Source organism: Micropterus salmoides, unplaced genomic scaffold (assembly GCF_014851395.1).
Source record: "Micropterus salmoides isolate LMB-PRFRI ecotype aquatic unplaced genomic scaffold, ASM1485139v1 Ms_hic_scaffold_14, whole genome shotgun sequence".
Classification (NCBI taxonomy): domain Eukaryota; kingdom Metazoa; phylum Chordata; class Actinopteri; order Centrarchiformes; family Centrarchidae; genus Micropterus; species Micropterus salmoides.
This window is the reverse complement of record NW_024040485.1, coordinates 32,459,678-32,485,164: the sequence shown is the minus strand read 5'-3', so window position 1 is coordinate 32,485,164 and position 25,487 is coordinate 32,459,678. Positions and strand designations below refer to the sequence as shown.

At 45.7% G+C, this 25,487-nt stretch overlaps 2 protein-coding genes across 2 annotated transcripts in view; one reads left to right on the top strand and one right to left on the bottom strand.

Moving 5' to 3' along the window:
• rasal2 (RAS protein activator like 2) overlaps positions 1-25,487 on the top strand; it is a gene marked incomplete in the record, with an annotated part of 209,259 nt that overhangs the window by 32,164 nt on the left and 151,608 nt on the right.
• Positions 4,824-22,381, bottom strand: LOC119902727 (ATP-dependent RNA helicase A protein-like). The gene is given in 30 exon segments (XM_038719076.1): positions 4,824-5,985; positions 7,013-7,213; positions 7,316-7,431; positions 8,306-8,512; positions 8,514-8,536; positions 9,542-9,669; positions 9,892-10,053; positions 10,136-10,172; positions 10,175-10,246; positions 10,395-10,555; positions 10,641-10,793; positions 10,879-10,952; positions 11,239-11,333; positions 11,637-11,850; positions 11,944-12,041; positions 12,831-12,987; positions 13,068-13,150; positions 15,174-15,315; positions 16,097-16,288; positions 16,372-16,449; positions 16,704-16,865; positions 16,953-17,042; positions 17,144-17,280; positions 17,409-17,455; positions 19,093-19,241; positions 19,324-19,499; positions 20,436-20,565; positions 20,894-21,034; positions 21,132-21,275; positions 22,230-22,381. Coding segments are annotated over 29 exon segments (3,945 nt in total). The 5' UTR covers positions 21,243-21,275; positions 22,230-22,381; the 3' UTR covers positions 4,824-5,576.

Below are 25,487 nucleotides of genomic sequence, written 5' to 3'. Positions count from 1 at the left end.
AATTGATGATTTCAGCTCTTGAAATAGATGAAAATTAGCGCATATTTTATTACAGACGGCCTCATTTGCATATTTAAGCTAAAAACTTCAGAACACCTGTAACACAAAAAAACATTCCTGGTGTTCACCTGCAGCGTCTCGCCTTTAATCTGATATTTCCAGGTTGGGTTCTAGGGTCAGACACCACCTCACCTGGCTCAGGTGAGTCCTGAACCAGGCCTAGACTGCCGGGAGACTTCCCATGATGCACCGAGCTCCTCTTCTTTCCCATGTCACTAACTCGGCTCCTCCCCTCCTCCCGCTGGTATTTACTTTATTTCCCCCTCGTGCCGAGCTCTTCTGACTTCCCACATGGTTTCTCTGCAGCAGAACAAAGCCGGGCTCTAATTATGAAGCAAACACCGGCCCGACAATGCACACAGCCTGGAGGAACAGAAGCCCAGCGTGTAATTAAAGGCATTTCCATTTGAAAGCGAGGCGTTGAGCAGTTCAGTACCTGAGGCTACAGAGACGGCAGCGTGAGCCAACCTCTCAGGAATGTCACTGTTTAAAGCAGGCCAGAGGCTTCAGAAATAGACAGGTATTTTTAAAAGGCCCGAGTCGGAGCTGCAGGGAAGCCAAGACGTGGTGGCGGCTAACAGAGCGAGTACACAGGAAGTATTTCAGCCTACAATGAAGATATTTTGACATAAAACAGCTGATAATTATCAAAACTTTTTTTTTTTTAAATACATACGTTTACAAAAAAAACCCCTCAAGGTCCTCTTACTAGATTTCATCCAAAGCTTTCAGCCACATCTCATGAGCTTCACCAGCAGAAGAAGACTGGTGTTTAGCTAGGTAGCGTGATTACATTTGATTTTTACTTCATTTTATCTACATCTGAGATAACCCTGGGGAGGACCATGAGATGTGACTGAAAGCTCCAGAAAAAGGCTAATAAGTGGGCCGTGCAGGGCTGTAGCCAGGATTTTAGAAAGACTCAGTAACGTCAGGAGTCCAGAGTGTCCCAGCAGAACGCCACAAGCCGACAAACAGAGTCTAAATGCCACCAACCAAACTCTGTACAATTTTTAGCGTATTTCAAAAATAAATAATAATCTAGTGGCAAATATTAAACCCCTTTAACTTATTTTCAGGATAATCGTTTAATAAATGACAGAAATACTATAAATGTCTTGTTTTGTCTAAACAACAGTTCAGTTACACAAGACATTCAGGGGTAAGAACAGCAGAAAATGACTTTTGAGAAGCTGGAAGTGGAGAATATTTGACATTTTTGCTCTAAAAATTGGTAACTTGATGATGAAAATAGATTTATAGTTTCAGCCAAACGTGTTCCTGTACAGGCTGGAAACCAGACCGTGTTTGTTATTTACTCTCAGAGACGTGACTCATGTGTTAAACTGACTCATGAAGACAACTGGACTTCCTTCAGTCCCAGAAGAGACCCTGTGTGCGTTCAGGGGCCGACAGACACCCAGGCTGCTAACTTCACACCTCCGGCTGTTTGTCAACCAAACAGTGGAAATCGCAAAGTGAGAAGGTGATGGAGGAGCAGCAGGAAGCACCGACTGACCCTGCTGTCAGCTCAGAAAATAGCTGCAACCCCCCACCTGCACACACACAACCCCCAACAATGAAAAGTATGTCCTCGAGCTGCACTGCAGGCAGCAATAATCCCTCAATCCCAAAGTTCACAAGTTTCATCACTGATTCAGAGCTCAGACTTTACCAAATCGTGATAACGTGAACACGCTGAGTAGAGATTCAACTCTATGGCATTCCTCTTTCACCTAGTTTGAGGCCATTCCTCCATACTGAAAGTCACACCAACTCCATACAAAAACTTCACCAATTTATAGTTCTCGCTCTAGTATGCAAGAGTGCTAACAATCGTACGCCACAACTGCGGGTTTTGTTAGAAATGTAACGATGGTGACCTCGGTTCGGCACAGCTACACCCAAGCAGTGGTTTACACCGAAAAGCACTTTTTCCAGCTGTTTAATTGTGCCCGCGAAGTTGTTATTTAACGCGAAGCGGCAGAGCGACTGACGGTCAAACTTCGATGTAAAGTCGGAATTTACAACATAAAGATTAGTTTGAGGGTACCTGAGTGTGAGCCGAATAAAAGAGTGCTTCTGTGAAATGTATAAATATATGTGCTTGTGTTCATTAATGTGGTGCTTTTATCAGTGAGGGCGGAAACCTTGAATTGTGTGTTTTTTCTGAAAGGGATTCGGCGCGGATGATCTCACGTCGCGCAGAGGGGAAGTTACCGGGTTGTTCCCGGGCTCTTACCGAGGTGCAGGGTGAGGTTGGATGGAGTTCGGGTACTGGATCCCCGCCAGCATGGTCTGGCTCTGCCACCAGGTGGTGTCCCTGCTGGTTGTTGTAGTCGGTCAGGTACACGGCGCTGTGGTGGTTCCGGGGGTCCCGGGCGTCGCAGATGTGGCAGGACTTGGTGACCCCGGTGGCGCCGGTCTGCACGCAGTACTCCTCCGGTGGAGAGCCGCAGGTTTGGTCGCCACCACCGTAACGTTAAAAGCGGCGTTCACGAACTCGGGCATGCAGCGCTGCGGTCTGCCCTCCTCGTCCGTGCACTCATCCATGGCGGCGCGGACACACCGCCGCCACCCAGCTGCAGGCCACCAGAGCCGGATCAAAAATCGCATTTTTAACAGCCCTCTCCTCCCTCTGGAGCAGAAAACTGCGCGGCTCCCTCTCAAAAACTCTCCCTGAAACTTTTCCACAAAGTTTGCGGTAACTTATCCGGTTACCGACAGATTCCCGAGACAAACAGCTCGAACCGCGAAGAACATGCGGGAAGTTTTCAGCAGCGGCAGGTCGTCTTCGCTCCAGGCCGCGTCCAGAGCTCGTGTCCCGGCTGTCCCGCTGAGTGTGTCTGCGCTCCGCTCTTTGTGTCCGCCGCCATGCAACAGAGTCCAGAAGGCGAAGACCAGGATCCAGACTACACCCAGAACGCTACTGCGCACGTCCGACGCGCAGGGGGGACACATCGGCCCCTTTCGGGAGACTTCGGGAAAAAGTCTCAGATTTATGATTAATCTTTTTTGTTTTTTTAATTAAAACCTCCTGCAGGTGTTTTAACGAGCTAAATAAATCCCACGGTTCAACAGAGGGGGATTTAAGACACCACAGTCCAAACAAGGATTTACATTATCATACTTTCATAAAATGTAAAAAAAACTTGAATAAAACATAAAAACATTTGTCTATTTTACAACCCTCCGTCACATGCAGATGGATTAAATTTCAATTTGTTTTCTATTTTAAATCTAAAAGTTAAACCGTCTTTTTAAAACTCTCCATAATGAATCATGTTGTTTGAAAGTTTGTTTTGGAGCACAATGTTAGCAAGTCCACATATCGAGAATTCATGTGACAACAGTTTATTTTTATTGTTACCAAATCTTAGCAAGTCATTTTCCTCAGACCTGTTTTCTTCTACACACTGTTTCTCATAGCAAGTTTTTAAAAATATTTTTTTCATTCTCATTTTATGTTTTAATTCATCTGTAAATATGCGGGATAGAAGAATGCGAAACGCATATGAGTGGTTTATTTGAATAATCCATGAAAAGTATATTTGGATTTTAACTGTTTGAACATGTCTGGCCATTTGGTGTATTAACATTAAAGCCAACTATAATCAATGTGCTGGAAAATGGGTTTGTGCATATGTAATGAGGAAATACCTAATTTGCCATATTTAAACATTTACCGTTTTGATGCATTTTGCAGATTTTCTGTTCATCCAATAAACCTTATTTCACTGCTGAAACATCACTGTGTCTTTCAGTTATTTGATAGCTCAAAATGAAAATGCTGATCCAAACACACGTTTATTTACATATGGAAGTAGTCAGGGCCTCAGATTACTATTCCTTTATAACAAAACGTCATTTTATAAACTTGTTGTGTTTTGTGTAAAAAAAAAAAAAAAGTAACTGAAGCTGTAGTGAAGTAAAAAGTACAGCATCTCCCTCTGAGGTGGCGCAGGAGGAGAAAATACTCACTACAAGTACCTCAAATTTGTACTTGAGTACATGTACTTAGTTACTTTCCACCACAGCCCAAGTGATCCAACGTCTGAACAATTATTTACATTTAGTTTTTTCCTTCTAAACACTAAAATATGTGGATATTTACACATTTTATATTAATAAATTCTTTTTAACCATAACTGTGTAAAACTAGCTGAGCCGCTCCGCAGCTGACTGTAAAGGCAGGCGGCGCCCCTGCTGGTGTTTGCATGAGTTTACTCCAGCTTAATTTCATTTGTTTAGTAAGTCTGGCACCACAGTTATGATTTTTTACTTAATTTTACAAAACACAGCGTTACCTCTAATCAAAGTCTTTTCTTACGTCAAAGTTTTTAAATTAAAGTCATGATAATTCACATTTATTTGACAATGTTGACAAAATAAAAACAAACTAAATACATTGGGGGTTTTTAACGGTCATTTCGCTTTGCTCAAACCCACCGGACTCCATTGATAAAAACAGCCATTTTACCTCTCTGCTCTTCCGCTGCCTCGATCAGTTAGTGTTAGTCAGTGTGTGACTTTGTTGTTTATGTTTGTTTGTGTTGTGCGATTTTGTTATTTCAAAAGGATAAACAACAACAAAGTCACACAATAACACAAACAGACAGATGGAGGCGGTCGCAGATCAGAGAGGTAAAATTAAGTTTTTTATGAAGGGAGTCTGGTGGCTTTGAACAGAGCGATGCAGCAAGTGTTTCTGGTTCAACAAGAAAAATGCTGACAGGAAAAAACAAAACAAAACGTGTTTTTTTAAAAATGGGATTTATTGTTCCATCAACACAAGCAGAACAGACACCGAGACAAATGCAGAAGAAGTAAACACAGATTTTAGATTTCCTCCAGCTGTTGATCCGGATCCTCCGTCAGCAGCTCATTTTACTTCACAGTACTTTTTACTGCATTACTTTTTTTTGACAGCGTTAGTTTGTGGCTACTGATACTGATACATTATTAATATGCAGTACAACAAAGTATTTAGTACTTTCTGTATTTAAATGCATCAGAAGTAAGAAACAAATCTGCGGAACGAGTACTTTTACTTTGGATATTTTTACTACATTTTCCTGATTATACTTCTACTAAAGTAATATTTGCAACGCAGGGTTGTTTACTGGTAACAAAGTACTTTACGCTGTAGTATTACTGCAGTACTTCTCTCCACTGTTGGGGGATTTTACATGCTACAAAACACCAACATGGCAGTACTTGTACACTCGGGATATTTTGACAGCTTTGACACATTTTAAACTTAGAGAATTTAAACGTACAGAACATATGATGGAGTAGCTGGCCGGAGCGCCGGGCGTGCGGGCCGTCGATCCGGAGCTTCCTGTGGTCATGAACAGCTGGAGAGATCAGCTGGAAATGCAGCTACAGAGAAATCAGACAACCGGCCACTGAGACCGACTCCTGCAACGACTCTTTATTTCTTACGACCGGATTACAAACGATTTTACTCACAAAAACACTTTTTACAAAGAAAAACTGACAGACCGACTTTAAGGTTAATAACCTCCTCGGTACCCTCCTCCTCCTCCTCCTCTATAACCTCCTCCTCCTCCATATCCACCGCCGCCTCTGTATCCTCCTCCACCCCCTCCTCCACCATAGCCGCCTCCTCTGTAACCCCCGCCTCCCCTGTAACCTCCCCCACCTCCTCCTCCACCATAGCCGCCTCCTCTGTAACCCCCGCCTCCCCTGTAACCTCCCCCACCTCCTCCTCCACCATAGCCGCCTCCTCTGTAGCCTCCTCCTCCCCTGTAGCCTCCTCCCCCCCTATATCCTCCTCCCCCTCCTCCTCTATATCCTCCCCCTCCTCCATATCCTCCTCCCCCTCCTCCTCTGTAGCCTCCTCTTCCTCCCCCGTCTCCGTCAAAGCGTCCCATCTTTGGAGGTCGAGGGCCGTCTCCCATCCTGTGCAGAGAGAACGGGTGTTAGACTGGGACCAGGCGGATCAGCTTGTTCTTGATTCTGTGACTAATTACAACGTTTTATTTAAACAGACCGGCTCGGGTGAATATAACAAGTGTCTGACAGCATCATGAAAGGATCCCTGCAGAGAGAGCGCTTCTTTTAAAGACAACAGCCGCTACATGTAGCGCTCATCAACGCCACCAGACTCCATTGATAAAAACACTCATTTTACCTCTCTGGGCTACAGCTGCTTTGCATTATTGTGTTACTTTAGTGTGTGAAACAGCTCATATTCTGCTCATAAGTTTATTTAGTTGTTGTACCAGAACAGGTTTATATGGTGACATTATCAGACTGCACATCGCTGCAGCTCCTCTTCTCACCCTGAGTGCTGAACGCCCAGTTTTAGCCACATAGTGAAGCATCTCACTTCTATTAGATCTTTGTTGGGAGCTGCACATGTGCAGTACCTAGGTAAGGACTACTAGCCAATCAGAAGCAGAGTAGGGCGGGTCCTGACGAGCAGGTAAACGGCTTCGGTTCAGCTGTGCATGTCTGATCCTGACACTCAACCAGAACCAGCTTCAGATCCCAGACTGGGTCCAGAGTTATTAATCTTTTACCTGAGCTCCGTCTCCACATCACAGTAACCGCTTCGTGTCCTCTGACCGCCTGGAGGCGCTCTAACGTGCCACGCCAGCTGCTAGGCGAGCTTCATGCTGCGCGTGATGCGGGGGAGGTTAGAGAAGTAAAGGCTGCACTACAAACGCGCTGTTCTCAGGCAGATCAGGAGTTTTCTGTGGGAGATGGGAACTCCCTTTGGGCTTTTTCTCTTTGCAAAGCTGTTACATGCACAGAAGAGATTTATAAGACAATAAAGGAGCGGGAGAAACCCGAAAAGCAGAACATGACCTCTTCAAAAATCCTTCAGTACACCAGAGAAGTAAAATGGCTGTTTTTATGCATGGAGTCTGGTGGCTTTGACGAGAGCGATGTAGTGGCTGGTTAAACGCTGTTTAACCTGCACCTCTGGTTGTTGGCCATCATGTTGAGTCCAGCAGCTGACGGTTTGGAGATCTGTCTGATGATGTTCAGCAGCCGCTCGTTGCTCGGACCCATCTGCCTGATGTACTCTGGGTCTTTGGTGACCTCCCCACCAGCGCCTCCAGCCCGGCCCGCAGAGCCGCGATGCCGCCCGCCACCCTCGTGAGGGATCCTCAGCTTGATCCTGCAAGCATTAAAGTGAAAGGTCAGCGCTCGCTTCCTGTGGCGCCGTCCTGACGGTTTACTTCTATCTTCAGGATGCAGATAACGGTTAGCGGCTCCTCACCAGTCGTCCAGCTCCACGATTTCTCCGTTGGAGCTGATCTTCTTGCAGGCGAAGAGCAGCAGCTGCAGAGGGCTGACCAGGGTCATCCCTTTAGCCGAGATCGCTCTGGTTCGGATCTGAGACACACAACAACAATCACCCCGTGGCTCCGCGTCATTTTCCAGAAGACCTGGAAGATTTATTTAAGGCGAGACGCGGGCGGCAAAAACACGGTTTCATCACGCAATGGTCCATTTTGAGATCTGGGGCTGCTTTGCTTCCATAACGTGTCTTTTTGCAGACTAGTGGAAAGAAAAAATCCACATTTAGTAGTTTATATTTCTGCAGTTTGTCTCTGTGCGTCTGTAGATTAGTTCGCTTTCTAACAGCGTTCACTGTTGTTGTTAAGGGTTTGATAATATATCGACTCTGTAAACACTGATTTTCAATAAAAATGTGTAGAATTTCACAGTAAATCTTTAAAAGCAGTTTCCCTCACTCTGAAATCTCCCGTTCAGCAGCTCTGACAGACACCAAACTCTCCAGGGTTATTCCTGACTATATTCTGAAGGTTTTCACGAAGGGGTTTGTTCTTATGTCATTCACTGCCTGAATTATAGAACTTTAATTCCCCAAACACGGCGAAAACTTGTATTTTTTCTACCTATTCACAGATTTGTGAAATAATAAAACAGATATCCAAAATTACCTGTAAAAACACTGGAGTCGAACGTGTCGACAAAATGAAACAATAAATTTTGAACCTGACTTAAGAGTTCAGATTTCAGTTCTCAGATTAGATGCAAATTAGCGCCTATTTCATTAGATACTGCCTCATTTGCATATTTAAACATAAAACTTGAGAAAACCTGTAATATCTAATCAACCAGGAGAGTTTCATGCTGATATCTGTTCACCTGCAGCGTCTCGCCCATCTTTAGAAAATCAGAGCGGTGCATTAAAACACAGTATCTGCATTATTCGCCCTCCGGCTGTGACCCGGACGTCTACCTTCTCGCTGAAGACGAAGAACGGCGAGGGGTAGGTCATGTCGTGGCTGCTGAAGGGGCAGTTGACGGAGGACTTGTGGATGAGGGCGTTGCGGCCCTCGGTGGTCAGGATCTTCCTCTTCTCTTTGTGGTAGCAGACGTTGGGGTACGAGCCGAAGGTCAGCAGAGACACCACCAGGTCCAGGTTGTTGTCCGGCCCCGACCGTGTTGAACATCTGGGTCATGAGACACTCTGAGGGGACGCAGCAGAGCGGAGACGGTGGAGCGACTCAAGCAGACCAAACCAAATTATCAACAAGCAGAAAAGAAAAATATATGAATCGTGGAAAGAAACGACCAAAACGCAAAGTAATTCCAAAGAGAATTCACAACTAAACTAAGACAAATGTTGACAACATCCAGACTGAACATAGAAAAGGGCCACAGACAGAGCTGGCTACCACAAGAGGAGAGACTCAGAGGACAGAGAGAGAGAGAGAGAGAGAGGACAGGCAGAGACAGAGAGAGAGCAGAGGGACAGGCCGAGAGAGAGAGAGAGAGGACAGGCCGAGAGACAGGCAGAGAGAGAAGAGAGGGACAGGCCGAGAGGACAGGCAGAGAGAGAGAGAGGACAGGCCGAGAGGACAGGCAGAGAGAGAGAGAGAGGACAGGCCGAGAGGACAGGCAGAGAGAGAGAGAGAGAGACAGAGAGGACAGGCAGAGAGAGAGAGAGAGGACAGAGAGGACAGGCAGAGAGAGAGAGAGAGACAGAGAGGACAGGCAGAGAGAGAGAGAGAGGACAGCCAGAGAGGACAGGCAGAGAGAGAGAGAGGAGGACGGCAGAGAGAGAGAGAGAGGACAGGCAGAGAGAGAGAGAGAGGACAGGCGGAGAGAGAGAGAGGACAGACAGAGAGACAGACAGGACAGGTAGAGACAGAATTAATTGTTTATCTACCAATACACCCTCCCATTTACAGTTTATCTATTTATGTTATTTAATATATTCTTATTTTTCACACACCACCATTTTATTTATTTACTTTGACAGAATTTTATAATATTTTTTATTAACACACAAACAACTTTTACTGTTAATTTACTTATTTAATTAAATGAATTGTCCTTATGTAATTTATATGTAGCTTTGACAGTATTGTTGTTATACATTCATGCCAATAAAGCTGATTTGAATTGAAGAAAATTGAGAACGGACACGCAGGACGCCGCTTTATCTGCAGTCTGAGGTGCGTTCAGGTACCTTCAGGGAATCCAGCGTTGACCAGGATCTCCTTCAGCTGGACTTTGGCCTCCCAGGTCATCCTCAGAGTCGACATGTTGAGACGTTTGTGTTCACAGAAGCGATTCTCTGCGTCCTCGCCGTTCATCCTGAACGCCACAACGACATGGGGTTTTTGAAGACCCGTTAACGCTCCGCAGAGACTAAAAGTCCTACATGTTTAAATCATCATCACTTTAGACTTTCTTCTGAAGTTGGTAAACTAAATCAACCAAACCCCACAGTAAAAACACCACATTTAAACTATTTAACCATCAAACTGCTGACAGCCTGCAACACCTCACGGCCCCGCCCCTCGCCCGCAGACCGACCTGACGTCGTCCCAGGCCTGGAAGACGGACAGCAGAGCCACGTGGTCAGAGAAGCGGCTGCCGGCGAAGTTTCTGTGGACGAAGCCGAGACGTTTCCCCTCGCTGATGAACGGCTCCTGGAAACAGGAGGCGGCCGAGATGGTGCACATGGCGTCGCCAACACTAGAGGGAGACACACGTTATTAAAGCCGGAGAGGAGACAGGAGGTCATGTGACTGCGCGGCGAGGAGGAGGAGACACTGACTAGAAGATGCAGCCCATGATCATCATCTTCCCCAGCCGGGCTCGATGGGCAGCCGAGCCAGAATCCGACCCAGAGGAGTCAGCTCGTCGTTCACGTCCAGAGCGTCCAGCTCTGAAACACACAGTGAAACCGCTGAGAAACTCCTGCAGAGTCACAACATCGCCACTTCCTGTTGGAACATTTGCCCCGGACTTTGACTGTCAGGCTACGTCCCCACCCTGCCCCTGTGATTGGTTGAGGTTACACTTGTGTTTTGTACCTTTCAGAGTGTGCTCGGCCTCGATGACGGCGTCCAGCGGCGGCGGCTCGATGGCCTTAGACAGGAAGTGTCCGATGCCTCCGAGCCTCAGCAGCTTGATGCTCAGCGCCACTTCGTGCAGCGGCGTCCTGAAGATCTCTGGAGTCATGTGAGTCTCCAGCCTGCGGGGACACGACACACAATCTGAGAAACTGAACGCCATCGCGGCGTGCTGCGGCCTGGGGAGGAGTCAGGAGGGGGTCGCACCTCTCGAACCGAGCGTGGCTGCACAGGTGGAAGCAGAACCCGGGTCGGACTCTGCCGGCTCGTCCTTTCCTCTGCTCCAGGTTGGTCTTGGAGGCCCAGACGGTGGCGTAGTTGGTCATGTTGTTGTGGGAGGTGAAGAGCTTCACCTTCTGCCTGCCGGGACGCCGAACACACAGAGTCAGAACCGGGCTGGTCTTTAAACCCGGAGCACAAACCGAAAACTCTGACACACACTCACTTGCAGGAGTCGATGACGTACACGACGTCGTTGATGGTGATGCTCGTCTCGGCGATGTTGGTGGATAGAATCACCTGCAACATCAGAGCGAAGAAACGTAAACTGGCAGGTCGAAACCGCTAATGGGCCCAAATGATCCTGTAGGGCTTTACAGACATGATCGGAGGCCCCACAATTTCTAATCCCATCAGAAACCGGCAGGTGAGAGAAGTTTTTACACAAAACTGGAACAAGTGGTGAAAAATGTACTTTAATAAAAACGGCTGCCGTCCTCTCTGGACGAGTTTATCAACTTTGAAACTGGTTTAAATCTCACTGAACGAGTGAGAAACATTTTTCCCGTCCCGCGGCGTCTCTGACCTTAGTGATGTTGTCGGGAACCGGTTCAAACACCCTCCTCTGCTCCTCTCGGGGGATCTGCGAGTGCAGCGGCAGGATCAGGTACCGGCTACTTCCTGGAAACAAATACAAGACGTTAAAAAACTGTTCGCACCGAGACCTTTCAGCAGGTCATTTAAAAGGGGAATGTACTCGATTTATTTAGCCAGATGATCTCACTGAGATTTAAAACCTCTTTTTCAGGAAAGCAGCATGTTGACAGAGCGCAGTTACAAATACAAACACCAAACACAACAACAAAGAACAATTAGACCCCTTAAGATCCATAAATCTCAACTTAAAAGCTTCTTCTGGGGCTTTAAACTCTCTGACTTATGCATTTTGTAGCCGGCTCCCTCCCGTGTGCTGCGAGGACGAACCGAAGTGAGGGTTGGTCTCCAGGTGTCTCTGCATGGAGTAGATGAGGTTCCAGCCGGGCAGGAAGACGAGCACGGCGCCGGCCACCTGCAGCGTCTCGATGTACCTCAGCAGAGCCTCCACCAGCTCGAAGGACGTCTCCTTCTCGTTGATCTGAGCCATCGAGCGCTTCGTCTCCGCCGTGTACTCCGGCCCGCAGATCACGTTACAGTTCGTCTGCAGGGAATAAAACAGCTCTCGGATCTCTCGCTCTACATTCGTACAGACTCTGATTTAATAACTGTGGCATCAGAGGAAAAGGCTGCTCACATCCTCCTCTCCTCCCTCCTCGTCTTTATCCTTCTTCTTGCGGTCCGCTGGTGGAGGGACGAAGTTCGTCATCTGGATGCAGTCCTCCAGGAAATACTCTGCAAAATACAACAAGTGTTTTTAATGCAACGCTTGTTTTCCTGCTGTGGTCGTGCAGCCTGATCACACCTGGCTATGAAATGCGTTTCAGGCGACTACAGTGGGACTGTGGAGTTAAACTAGACATAAACATCGTGAAGAAAGGCAGCAAGGAAACAACGCCAAAAAAAAGTTTCACTTTTCTGGCCGAGCTGCAGAGAAGAGAGGAAACCACGGCGTGTAACCATAGAGGGAGCGTTATTACACAGTCTGTAACTGCTGAGCGTTTTCAGGAGGGTGAGACGCTTTTTAACACCAGGAGTGAAACGAGCTTTAGTTCAAGGTGGCGGGTTTTGTTTCTTTGTTGAACTGTTAATCGTTTTATTTTTATATATCGTCAATTTTATATTTATGTACACAACAGGAGTACTGCACATGTAAACATCTGTTTTATTATTATTCTTACATAACTTGCATCTGTTTATTCCATATTTATAATTTCATCTGTATGTCCTAAACTGATTGAGAAAATGTCGCCATGGCTGATGTTTTTTAGCTGATTTCATTTTATTACAGACGTATCGTCTGTGTGTTCAGTCCTGACGGTCTTTAAATGCCAGCAGAGAACACGGAGAGCTTCAGATCTTTAGTGGCTTTTCTTTGAGAATCACGATCTTTAACACAAACTTTTCCCTCGTCTTTACTCTAAAACATTTGAGCTGAATCAGACCTGCGTGGATCTGCTTCTCTGTAAAACCTCGTGTGTCTCAGATTCAAAGGCCCTGTGCTGGATCGCAGTCAGTTATTACCTTGGACAGGGAAGGTGCGTCCGAACACCTCGATGATGGGGCAGTTGAAGAAGTACTCTCTGAACATGGTGGTGTCGATGGTGGCCGACATGAGGATGACCCGAACTTCAGGGTAGGCCTGGACCACGTCTCTGAGGACCACCATGAGGAAGTCCGTCTGCGGGGACACAACACAGAGACTCCTTCAGCTCAGGGGAGCTCACTAGATGTAATTATACGTAGAACAACTGAACTCACGTTGATGTCTCTCTCGTGGATCTCGTCAACGATAACGTGACTGATGCCTCTGATTCCTGCTTCAAGCTTCCGCAGCAAAACACCTGAAACCCAAACGGGACAACGTCTGGAATAAAAAGCTTTTTAGAGGGAAAACAATTGTGTTTTAGTGTTGATGTCAGTGAGGCTGCAGGAACTGCAGGACTCTTGTTTCTTATGATACGATGTCCTTTATTAGCCCCCACGGGGGAAATTAATAAATGAATGAAACAATAAATAGTTTACAGCCGACATCCCGTCAACCTTTTCCCCAGTTGCCAACGTTGCACATGGCCAACTCGCCATTACTACAGCTGACTGAACCCAAAGTAAACACTTAGCAATAACGGATAAAACTGATGCTGAAATAACTTCAATATGATGCTTTCTGAACTCAGCAGGTAGTTCAACCTCCTCGCTTCCTTTTCTCCAATTAATGTCCAGTTTTTATATAAATATGAAGTCGTAGTCCGACAGATAACGACGCTGACAACAACACTGGAACCGGATGTGCACGGAAGCTGCTGAGAAGCTCGAGTGACGATAAATCACCTAAAGTAAAAAGCTAATTTAATAAAAGTTAACTCTGCGCTCCTCCTGCAGGTAAACAGCGTAGCTGTCGGAGCAGAATCCAGACCGACTGCGGGGGTTTATTTGTCCAAAAGCTGCAGCGCTGCTCCCCGTACACTTCCCCATTCTTTAATTCTGTTTTATTTATATAGCGCCAACAACAACAGTTATCTCACAGCGCTTTTCATAAAGAGCAGGTCTAGACCGTACTCTATGATGCTATTTACAGAAGCCCAACAGTTCCCACCAAGAGCAGCACTAGGAGACAGAGGCAAGGAAAAACTTCCTTTAAGAGGCAGAAACCTCGAGCAGAACCATGACTCAGGGTGGGCGGCCATCTGCCTCCACCGGGGGGTGGGTGTGTGTGTGTGTGTGTGTGTGTGTGTGTGTGTGTGTGTGTGTGTGTGTGTGTGTGTGTGTGTGTATATAGAGTGAGTAAAATGCACAGAGAATATTTGTGTCACAGACTGTTATCGAGACGCCTGAATCTTTTTAATGACACCGAGGACTCTGTGTCTCCTGCCTGAGGCTGAAACGTTGCTCTCTCCACTGTTGGAGCTCTTCTTTCAGAACAGATATTTTTGAACAGCTGATACAAACAGACCTCTGACTGTCGAGTAGGAACATAAACCGGGGCCAGATTTACAGTCACTAGGGACGGGTATCGCTGCTCGGTACCTTTGTGGCATCGACCCGAAACAGCCCGGTATCGAGTAGAACCCAAACGTTTCCTGTCAAACCAGAACTTCAAATTGATACTTTTTGTAACCAAATCGATGACTTTGTGTAGTTTTGCTTGCAGCCAAACACATAAGCGACACACTGAAGGAAAGAGAAGAGCAGCCTTTTTCCCTCCCTGATGTGCCTGCACCATAAACTGTATAAAAAAGGCTGCACGCGCTCAGTCCAAGCGTGACTAACAGCCGCTCACCTTGCCAGCTTTTCGTCGGTTTCATCTTGTGGGATCATTGAACACGACTCTGTAGTGTTTTATTTGCTCCTCACTTGTCTCTGATCGATCGCTGCGTTCCGTCACATCAGTTAAAGATCAGCTGATTTCACTGACGGAGCCTCCGGCTGCTTCAGGCGGAGCTGGGCGGCCTCTCTTTACTCTGCTTGTATCTTTAGTGACTTGTTTAAACAGAACGCTTTCTTGTTTTATTCTTCTGACTCTCGTTTTTGGAGGTTTCAGTTCAGTTGATTGATCAAAAGTTAATAAATTAATTTATTCCGTTGTTTATTTTCAACACACGCATCAAAAAAATAATAAATAATAAAAATAATAAGCAGCCACTAATCAGGTGACATTTCATGCAAGGTATGGAATGAAGTACTCTGTTGGTATCGGTACCGCTTTATGGGTGAACCACCTTCGTAACGCTGGAAAACAGTGCAGAGCTTTTGGTGATGACGGAGGATTTTAGTGAAGTATTTGTTTGATCAAGCCGCTGAGGCCGCAGGGTGGCTGAGCTGATGCTAAGCTACCTCTGCTGCTTTCGCCGGAGTCCGTTTACGTACCGACGGTGCAGAAGAGGACGCTGGCGTGGGGTCGCGGGAGGATGGACTCGAAGCGGACGCTGTAGCCACAGCTTTTCCCAAGATCCTCTCCTCTCTCGTAGGCGACTCGCTCGGCCACCGACACGGCGCTGATCCTCCTGGGCTGAGGAGAGGAGGGAGAGCGTTAACAAAACCAATACTAAAATGTAAAAAAGGTCCAACTCAAATTATGTCCATTTTAATAAAAAACTGGAGCCAGGGGAAGATCGATGTGGCAGATCTACGAGAAACTAATAATCACAAATGTAAAAATTAAAACTTGAATATATTTTCTGACACTGTAGTCAAACATTTATGAGAGAAACTCTCTGAAAAAGTGTTTTTTCAAGGACCACATCACTTCACACACACGTCTGCTGTGTAGTTTGCATGCAGTGGAACATTTTATTAGACGTGACAATCGGACTGAGCAGCGAGTTCAGCCCACAGTCACGATCAGCTGTACTCACAAGAAAACAGAGTGATTTCTGATTTTTTTGTGACATTAATTTCCGATTGTTCTTCTTGTAAATTTCACACTTTCATCTAGGATTGTTTTTTTCTCGGTTATTAACCTTCTCTCATCTAAATATGTGAAAACACTCATTTCAGCTGCAGCTCAGAGGAACAAGCCAGGATGAAATCCAAATATATTTTACGAAGCGGTGTGTATTAATACTTAAATTGCCAATAAATTGCCATGGCAACAGACCTCGTTAACACCTATCCACCTTTTGTAGTACAGGTTAATCAGGAAGTTACTCCTGAAGTTTCCTGGATAAGCGGTTACCCCGCTTCGTAGTACAAGTCTCTAATAATGAATCAAGACGACCTTTTATCCTTTAAAATGTGCGAATGTTCTTCTGTGTTTTCCCCCATCCGGGAGTCGTGATGCTGAGCGTTACCTGGGTGACGACAATGTTGCAGTCGGAGCCTTTGCGTCCTTTGAGGAAGCGGTCCAGGATGTACTGAGGAACCTGGGTGGTTTTGCCGCAGCCCGTCGCTCCTCTGATGATCACCACGGGGTTGTTGTCGACAGCGTCCATGATGGCCTCCTCAAACTGTTTGACGGGCAGCTGGTCGCGCTCCCCCAGGATCTGAAACAGCCAAAGTCCTGTTGTTCAACGCTCGCGGGTCACTTCCCGTTCAAGTCTGAATAAATGTAACAAGCCACACCGACCTTCTGCAGGCCGTCGTCGTGCTCCAGCTGGTACATCAGCTCGTCGTGCAGGTCGCCGCTGATCTGCTCCGGGGTGCACTGGGGAAGGAAAACACTCACTCAGTATTACAGCGTCGTCCCAAATCCACATTACAAACCAGATCTATCCAGTACACAGTGTTTCAGCTAAGACGCGTGTCTTTCTTTAGATTTATTACTTATTCTTGCTTTCTCAGATCCTCCTGGAGCCGTTTCACCGGCAGTCTCGCTCTTTTCCCCGCTGTGGCAAACTCAAAAATACAGATCAACAAACCAGGAACAAAGAAAAGAGTTTCCCAGCAATAAAGACTCACGAAGGCCAGCGGTCCCTCGTCGATGTTGCTGCTGGTCCAGGGGTTCCAGTTGACCTGCGGAGGCGACCAGGGGACGACCCCGGCCCCGCTCTGACGCTGCGACGGCTCAAACGTCGCCATCTTCCCCTGAACCAGGGACACCGAGGCGCTGGGGTCTTCGGGCTGGACGGGACGAGGCAAACGCTCAACATTAGAGTCCAGGTCACATTTCTCTCAGAGACGGATCGACACACTGATCATGTGACTCACGGGCGGGGGGATTTGGACTCCGAGCTCCTGGACGACACTGGCGAGCTGCTGCTGCAGGTCTGGGGCCACGCTGACCTCGAACGCCTCCAGCTGGACAGGAAACACAGGAACAACACAGAGAGAAGCTCAAAGTAAGGCGGCGGATCACCAAGCGTAACGTTTAAATCCTGCCACAGCTCCTCCGGACGTACCGTTTCTCCCTCCTTCTTCTTGGTGACCCCCGAGTACGCCTCCACGACCCCCAGGTGGTACAGCTGCCGGACCAGAGACAGAGCGCACGACTGGGCCGCCAGCTTCTTGTTGGAGCCGTGCTCTCGAGCCGTGATCCCTGCAGAGCAGAAACCGCTGTGACCTTTCAGTAAAGAACTGATTCTACATGTGACGAGCGGATCGCAGCCGCTTTATTTACTGTGAACCTTCTGAAACATCTAAATAAACAAAGAAAACGTGTCTTACTTCTGCCCAGCTGCTTCACAAACAGCTGCATCTCCGCTATGAAGCTCCTGCAGACACAAACACAAACATCACGGCTTCACTTCCTCCGTTTGGTTTATAAGTAGGTGACGAGCAAAGCGTGACGTGAGGTGATGAACTCACCTGGCGCTCTCAGGAGGAAGCCTGTATGTTTTTCTGCCAGACTTGAGATTTAAAAACACCAATCAGCAGCTCGGACTCTGGTTTCTCCCGGCTGCTCTCTGCCCTGCGGTGAACAGCGACACCAGAAATCACAACCAGACTCCACTGAGCCCCGAGCTGCACCCATGGGACAGCTTTAGTGCACCTAAACGCTGTCCCATGTCTTCCTTCAGTATGGTTGTGAGTTCTGGCGTCACCGCCGTGTTCCCCGGTGGAGCAGGAAACTCCCTTCAGTCCCTAAAACTCAACAGCCCCCGCTCCACCAGCTAAATGTTGGAGGCACTTCTGCTCTCAAATGTGCGCCCTCATCTTACAAAAGACAAAGATAAGGATTTGTGTTGTTAGTTTAGGTCCTGACCAAAGTCTTTATTTCATGAAGGAAGCCCGAGCTCTAATTGTTCTTAATTGGCTTTTTAGTTTTATTTATTGCACTTATTGGAGTAGAAAGGCAGAAATGTTACTGATCGCCAAATCTTCCAGTTTCCCAGAGTGTGAAAAATATACTTTAAAAAGGTGTCAATTTGTTCAAGCTGCAGTGACTTGCAGACTTCCTGGATTCCTCCATGGATCATAGGAAAGAATTAAAATACTTGAACAGCAGTATCTTATTTCCAAAAGAGAAGCTTGTGGTGGCAAATCTGAATGTTGAATAAAAGGGACGTTTTAATTCCAAATTCAATCTGCACAAACCAGGACTTAGCTGGCGCCGCTCTCCGCTCTGGTTCAGTTAGACGTGGATGAATCAGACAGCGAGATCTCTACGGTGCAGCCGACGCACTCTGCAGGTCTCTGCGTTTTACAGCAGTCCAGCAGAAAAACATACAGGAACATCCCGACCAACAACTGCCAACACACACACACAAACTGCTGCTTTCCTTGACGTGCATCAACAGCAGCAAACAGAGTCTCCGCCCCTTTGATCCCCTCTGCACAGCCGGACGACATCACCTAAAATCTAAAAACATTTAACCTCGATTATGATTAATGAACGATTATTTTGTTTTGGGGTTTTTTGCCTTCATAGTTCACTGACAAGCTTCGTAAATATGCACTATTAAAAAGAAACGTTAACTGATAAGTAATGTGCACAGATGAGTTCCCCCTAAATTCAGAGCATCGCTGCTGCTGAATTACGACCACGCCTACTAAAAGTTTATTTACATCGATGCACAACTCATGGCGCTTGACGCTTGGCGAGCATCCTCTCCTCAGAACCTCTACCCGACGTTAGAGGCACACAGGACCGTATCTTAGATATTAACAGTATTAATTAGTAATACTGTGTTATTTTATCCTATCAGCCAGTGTCAGCTCGTCAAAACTAAAGATTATCCTGCTTTTCCTGGAAGTTTTAGGATCCACTTTAGATTCTGGGAACTTTGAAAAGGAGTCAACATTTAGTTTCACTGCGAAACAATAAATAGATGAACGATGGTGAAAAGAACAAACCACCCGACCCCGCTGAAATCTGGTCTAAAAGCCTTGGAGGGGTTCTGATCCAGACCTGTTGTGGTCCGGTCCCACTTGGCTGTATTTATACTCAGCGCTGGTTTTCTCCTTCTGGAAGAACTGGTTCAGACGGGCCTTGGCGTTCTCCAGAGTCCAGTTGCCATGGAGATTAGCGTTCAGGTCCACCTCCTCGGACTCCAGCGTCTGCAGGGATCAAACGGGTCAGATACGTCCGATGAACCAGCACGTGTTTTATATTTTGTCAAACTAACAGGAAGTACCGTACCGCCTGCGCTTCCTGTTCGTCTCTCTTGGCGTAGTACTCCTTCAGGTTGGCTCCTCGGTCCCACTGAGCTCCTCCTCCTCCTCCTGCTGCTCCTCCTCCGCTCCATCCAGAGTTTCCTCCTCCAGAGTAACCGAGTCCAGTCACTCCTGGTACTGGTCCAGTGCCGCCGCTCTCTTCTAACAACAGCAGACACACACATTAATATTTTTACGTTCTACGTGTCTCCTGCTCAACCAGGGAAAACAAGATGGTGGATCAGGTCGCACCGACATGCAGATTAGGGAAGAAACTGTGTGAAAATATCGCGATTACAGTCTAAGATGATCACAGTCATCAGAATTATTCTTGTGCTGAGAAGAGAAGAGCCTAAAACCTGCGACTCCAGCAGCTGCAGAAAGAAGTCTGTGAGAAAATGTTTCTACTTGTCAGCTGATTTATTCCCTCAGTAAACACTTTCCTGATGAGTTTCTGGTCTCAGTCTCTAGTTTCAAGTCTTCTTCAACGCGTGATGCTCATTTAGTAAATTATGGTCCCATTTAGAGGAACAGAGACCAGGAAGCAGGGGAGGCTTTAGGGCGGGGCTACAAGCTGATTGACAAGGCGACTCGTATCCGCTGCTCTGTTTAACCAGCGCCGCTGAAAAAGCTCATCAGGACTCGGCTGCTTATTTTTCAGTGAGTACATTTTATTTTAAGCCTGTTTGTCGCTAGCTAAAATTAGCCTCCCAGCTAACATCACAGTTAATGTTGCGTTACAGCACCTTGCTAACCAAGCTAGCTAGCTCCACCCTCTCGTCCAAATATGGTCACGTCCAGTTCCAAAACACCAAGATGGCGACGGCCAAAATGCCAAAGTGCAGGCTTCAAAACGGCGGCCCATACACTAACGGGTGACACCCACTTTGTTTTACAGTCTGTGGCTTCAACACAAACTGAAACCATTTAACTAGTTTTACATTGAATGCAGCACTTTTTATAAATATTAAAACAGCCAACAGCTCATGGAAACATTAAGACCAAGTCGTGAAGATTAACTGTTATAGAGCACGAGCCCGTGCACGGTTTCAGTCAAGGAGTCTTGTGTTTGATGGACTCTGTCAGAGATCAGAATACCTTTCTCAACTTTGACTACCAGGTGAGGCGGCAGTGGAGCGCCGGAAGGGAGGTTTCCAAAGCTCCCACCTCCACCTCCTTCTGCTCCTCCTCCTCCTCCATCCAGCTGGTCGCCATCTGGAGCGCTCGCCTGGTGACACAAACTCAGATTCAGCCTTTGAACAACGCTTCACTCTGTGACCTCTTTTACAAACTTTCTGTCTGAGATATAATGTCCTGCGTTAGGAGTGACGCAGGTACGATGCACGGGGTCTGAACCCTTAAACACACCGCGTCTCCCCGTTAAAGCGGCCCAACTGTGGCATAAATCTTTAACACTCAGAACATGTTCATGAGGACCACAATAAACCCCGCCCCCTCGCTACGTCAGGCGTTTACTGCCACAGCTGTAACTCTTCCCAGTGTTTCAGTCGGGTACTAATATATAAACCATGTAACGACAGTAGTGAGGCGCTGACCCCCAGAGCCGGGACCTCTGCTGCGCTCATTTCCCCGATTCGGACCAGGTAGTTGACAAAGTCCCTGGCAGCGTTGGTCTGAGCGTCCCTCTTGTTGGTGGAGTTGCCCATCCCGATGTAGTTGAAGCCATCGACACGGACCTGCACGGGGGGAGTTTAGGGTCAGACAGGTGGAGACAGGCAGCCCCTTCAAATCAGAGTTTAGCTACAGGAACAGTCAGTCAGACAGAAAACTCACCTCGCACATGAACTTCTGCCTGTTTTTGTTCCCTGCTGCTCGGATGTCGTAGTTGGGAGTGAGCTTCTTCTTTCCACACCAGGCGTACAGGAAGTTCTTGATGTCCGCCATGGTGGGGGTCCCTTCCTGTGTAGACCCTTTAATCTGAGAAATTAAAAACTCCTGTCAGTTTCAAAGTTAACGCTAATACCCTTTACGGTTCAGATACGATGCAGTTACTGTCATATGTTTCTGTACACCTGCTGTGTTTTAACACACATCAACAGAAGCCTGTCAGATAAGAATGTGACTACTGAAAGGCGACTTAGCTAATCTAAAAACCGAAAGTAAGCATTTATTGTACATATCTGTTGGACTTGAGCTACCTAAAATGAGCTACTAAAAAAACAAATCACTACATACGAAACAACCAAACTCCATCCATAAATCTGTAAATTTTCTGCTTTGTGATTTAGGGGAAATACTCGACTGTAATGTCATGATTTAACGTTTTTTTTTTGACTAAATAACATCTTATATCGTTTCGGGATAGTAATTATGACCGAAAGATCGCACATCACTAAGATATTTCAACAAAGAACCGTGCAAATAAATAAAAGACGCTCGCTTTAACTTCCCAGATTTTCCCATGGAGTTTGGTTTAGAGTTCTAGTCGAACAATCTGAAATCATACAGCCAGACAAGGGCACAATATGGATCTTACGTTTAATTCATGAACATTAACAAGTTACTGGGTTTCATTTAAATCCGTTCATGCACAGCAGAAAGTTTGCAGCCAGCGTTAGCATCAGGTTAGCTTAGCTTCGTTAGCAAGCAGAACCTTCCTACTGTGACGTTAACAATCAATTAACGCAGCGTTTTGCTAAACACAAGGGTCACTTCCCGCAACTCCTCCTACTTTGTACGTGTATGAATTTAAGTTTATTTAAGCAACGTTTATAATAAATAACTGAACTGAAGATTGAACCTCAGCTAACGTTAGCTCGTTGCTAGCTAGGGTTATTTGCTCTAGCACCCTTTTTTGCCATGTTTCAGTAACAACTACAGCAATAAGACGATTACATAAACATATACATGTGTTAACAATAACTTTATTACCCAAAATCAGTCCAGAGAAGCCAACAGTTCCTCCAGACACCGAAGGTTTACCGTCGTATCCGTGTTTCTGAAAGGCGACCTGCTAAGTAGCTTCTCCGCCAGGAGCACCGCCTGCTGGGCTGGAGGATGAACCTTCTTCTTCTGCTTCTTCTGCTTCTTCCAGTTGCAGCACAGTTTACATTACAGTTTTCCCAGTGCAGTTAAAGTTTTCTATAACTCTCAGATGGTGAAAACCCTCAGTGTAATGTAAAAAGTCTGCTTGCAGCATCCAGTACCATCTTAATCCTCTCTGACTCTCAACAACACAATTTACCACCATGGCAATAAATATTAGAAATCTCTTCATGCAGATCAAATTCTGAACATCTCCACTCCTTTTTATTTTTATTTTATTCACCGCTCAATCCTAATTTCGGTGAATGACAGACCCTCTGCTGCTCTGACCTTTCTCACTTCTATTTCTTCTGATCTCTTCGGACCCTGCGTGGTGATTTCCTGCACAGTGTGTGCATTTTGTTCACTCCTCCCTTTACAGTTGTCCTTCCCACATGTTCTGACACTATGTCCATGTTCCCGACAGCAGAAACAGTGGAGCTCTTGGCCTCACCGTATGAGTATAGTCCAAATAAATGCTTTCTGATAAACTTGTTCTCCCCTGGCCAGAGTCTTGTCAGTCTTTATGCCCCACAAACATCTTCTGAAATGCCTCAGTCTCCACTGAAAACGTTACGCCACTTAGGCTGTTACGCTGACAGGAGTGGGACGCAGGTCAAACAGCTATGGTCTTTGCACTGTTTACAGCTTTTCTCAATTGATTTGGCACATTTACTGAAACAACCTGTCATCCACATGTCATCCGCAATCTATGTAAATCTCTATCAATGAACAAATCAGTCGGTTACTTTATCATTGCTTAGACTGAGACGGCCAAAATGCAAAGAGATCTTATCAAATGCCTCTGAAAGTGTGATGGTCACCCACCACGTAACACCGCTTATTCTGTATTTTTAGGCAGCTGAGTAGTCTTGATGTCAGTCATCGCACACACTATACTCTACGAGACGAGAAGATTTGTAGCACTATTTTAAAGAAGTAGTTGATAGTGAAATAAATCAGAGGGAGGTCTGCGGGTCCTCCCCGAGTAGATGTGGAGCATTAAACTCCTAACAATGGTGGAAACTATAACTATATTTAAATTTCATTGTATGTTTTCTCATTGCACAAATAAACCTTTTCTCAAAGCATTTTCATTTCTTGGTGCTATTTTTCAGAATAAATGCTTTCAAAAAGTGATGGGGACAAAATCAGCCATTATAAAATGTGGTGGGGACATGTCTCCAGACACCTATGGTGTCAATATATCATTTTAAATTACATATTGTCTTGTTGCAGAGACGTCCTGGCCTACACATCATATTCTGCAGACTTAAGAAAACCTCTTTGTTTGAAATTATAGAATCAATAGAAATCATATCAGAATTATTTTAGTTTGAGAATATTGCTGTAAAAATGATCATTCCCTTAATATTGCAAATCATACTGCAATATCAGTCAATATCAATGCAATTAGATAACTCTTTTCAGCGTTAAGACCTAATTTTAATCATATGTTTTTAGTTATGATCAGTTAGGAACAACAAGCACAGTGATGGTAAAAATGTAGTTTTGAAATATAGAACAAAATGTCATGTTGTGAAAAACTACGCACATACGTTACAGTTTTTCTCATTTGCTAAGACACTAAATGAAACTGGGATATGCTTGATCTTCATCATCACATTATTAGCACAGCAGAAGTCCCTTCTGAGTCTTTTGTCAGGTTTTTTCTGAATGAGAACAGGTAATTCAGAGCGTTACTGTAATGTAAACCACTGTGTAGTTCAGCTTTACTGTATTGCCCTGTTAGCAGAACAAACTGTGTCTACAGTAATGCAGGTGTTTTATCAATCCCATTCATATTGACATGCTTTTTGCTTTTACTTTATAGAATCCACACACTGGTGGCAGAGGAAAGATATTTAGTGTTGAACAGGAGTCTGCCATTGTAGATATGGCAAAGAATGCAATCAGACTGCGTGAAATCCAGGCAGCAGTAATCGCAGATCAGGGAGCATTTAGAAATATAAACAGTGTGAGTTTGGCAACTATAGATCGAGTCCTTAGACAAAACCACGTCAGAATGAAGCAACTGTACAGAGTGACATCATGAAGGACGCACGATTTGTTATGATACCTTGTTACCATAGTTACATGCGACTGGAATAATTTGCTTTATGAATTTGCTCTTTTTCTTAGAGAATAATGGAGCTTGGAGCTGAAGGGGCACATCACAAATTCATTTTTGTGGACGAAGCCGGCTTCAACCTCTGTAAAGTGAGGAGACGCGGGAGGAACATCACTGGGCAGAGGGCCACCGTCAGACGGGTGCCAGTATCACCATGTGTGCCGCCATCTCCAATGATGGGGCCCTTTACCAAACACCAATATACACTACAGAACGCCTCATCACATTTCCTGATGCATTGAAAGAAATATTGATTCCACCCGAAGAGAGAGGGCTGTTGAGGCCAATGAATGATGGTTGCCTGGCAATAGGTGCAGAGGACTGCCAGGGATGGATACGCCACGCGAGGAGGTATTTCCCTCGGTGCTTTGCAAAGGAAAAAAATTCAATGCGATGTTGATGAGAACCTGTGGCCTAATCGTCAAGAATGAATGGACTAAATGTGAAAGATAAAATATATATATATATATTTTAAAGGTATTTCTACCCATATGTTTCCTTTGGTGGCTTTTTTCCCCCAGTATCCATTTGAGTTTGTAATGTGTGTCTATCTATCCATTGTGTAATGACTGAAAGAGTAAATTACCACAAGTTGTGGTGTTTGATGGAAATATATGTGAGTGTTCGAGCATTTTGCTAACAAAATGAGTCATTTTGGCCATTGAGCTTCAGTTTTATCCTGTGTGTTAACTGTTTTGAAAATGTGATGTCAGAGTGGGCAAATGTGTTTAAGCAATCGAGGAAAAACTAATGTGTCTATGAAGATTCTCAGTCATCCAGGTCATAGTTATCCAACGAAGGTTAAATGAAGGGCAACTGGACTTGGTTGAAGCTTCAACCAAGTCCAGTTGCCCTTCATTTAACCTTCGTTGGAAAAACTAATGTATTTCTACTGTAAGATAACCACTAATGACAGACAGAGAGAGGGATTTGCAGTGGTTTGCATAAAATAAAATCACAGCTCAACTTACTCA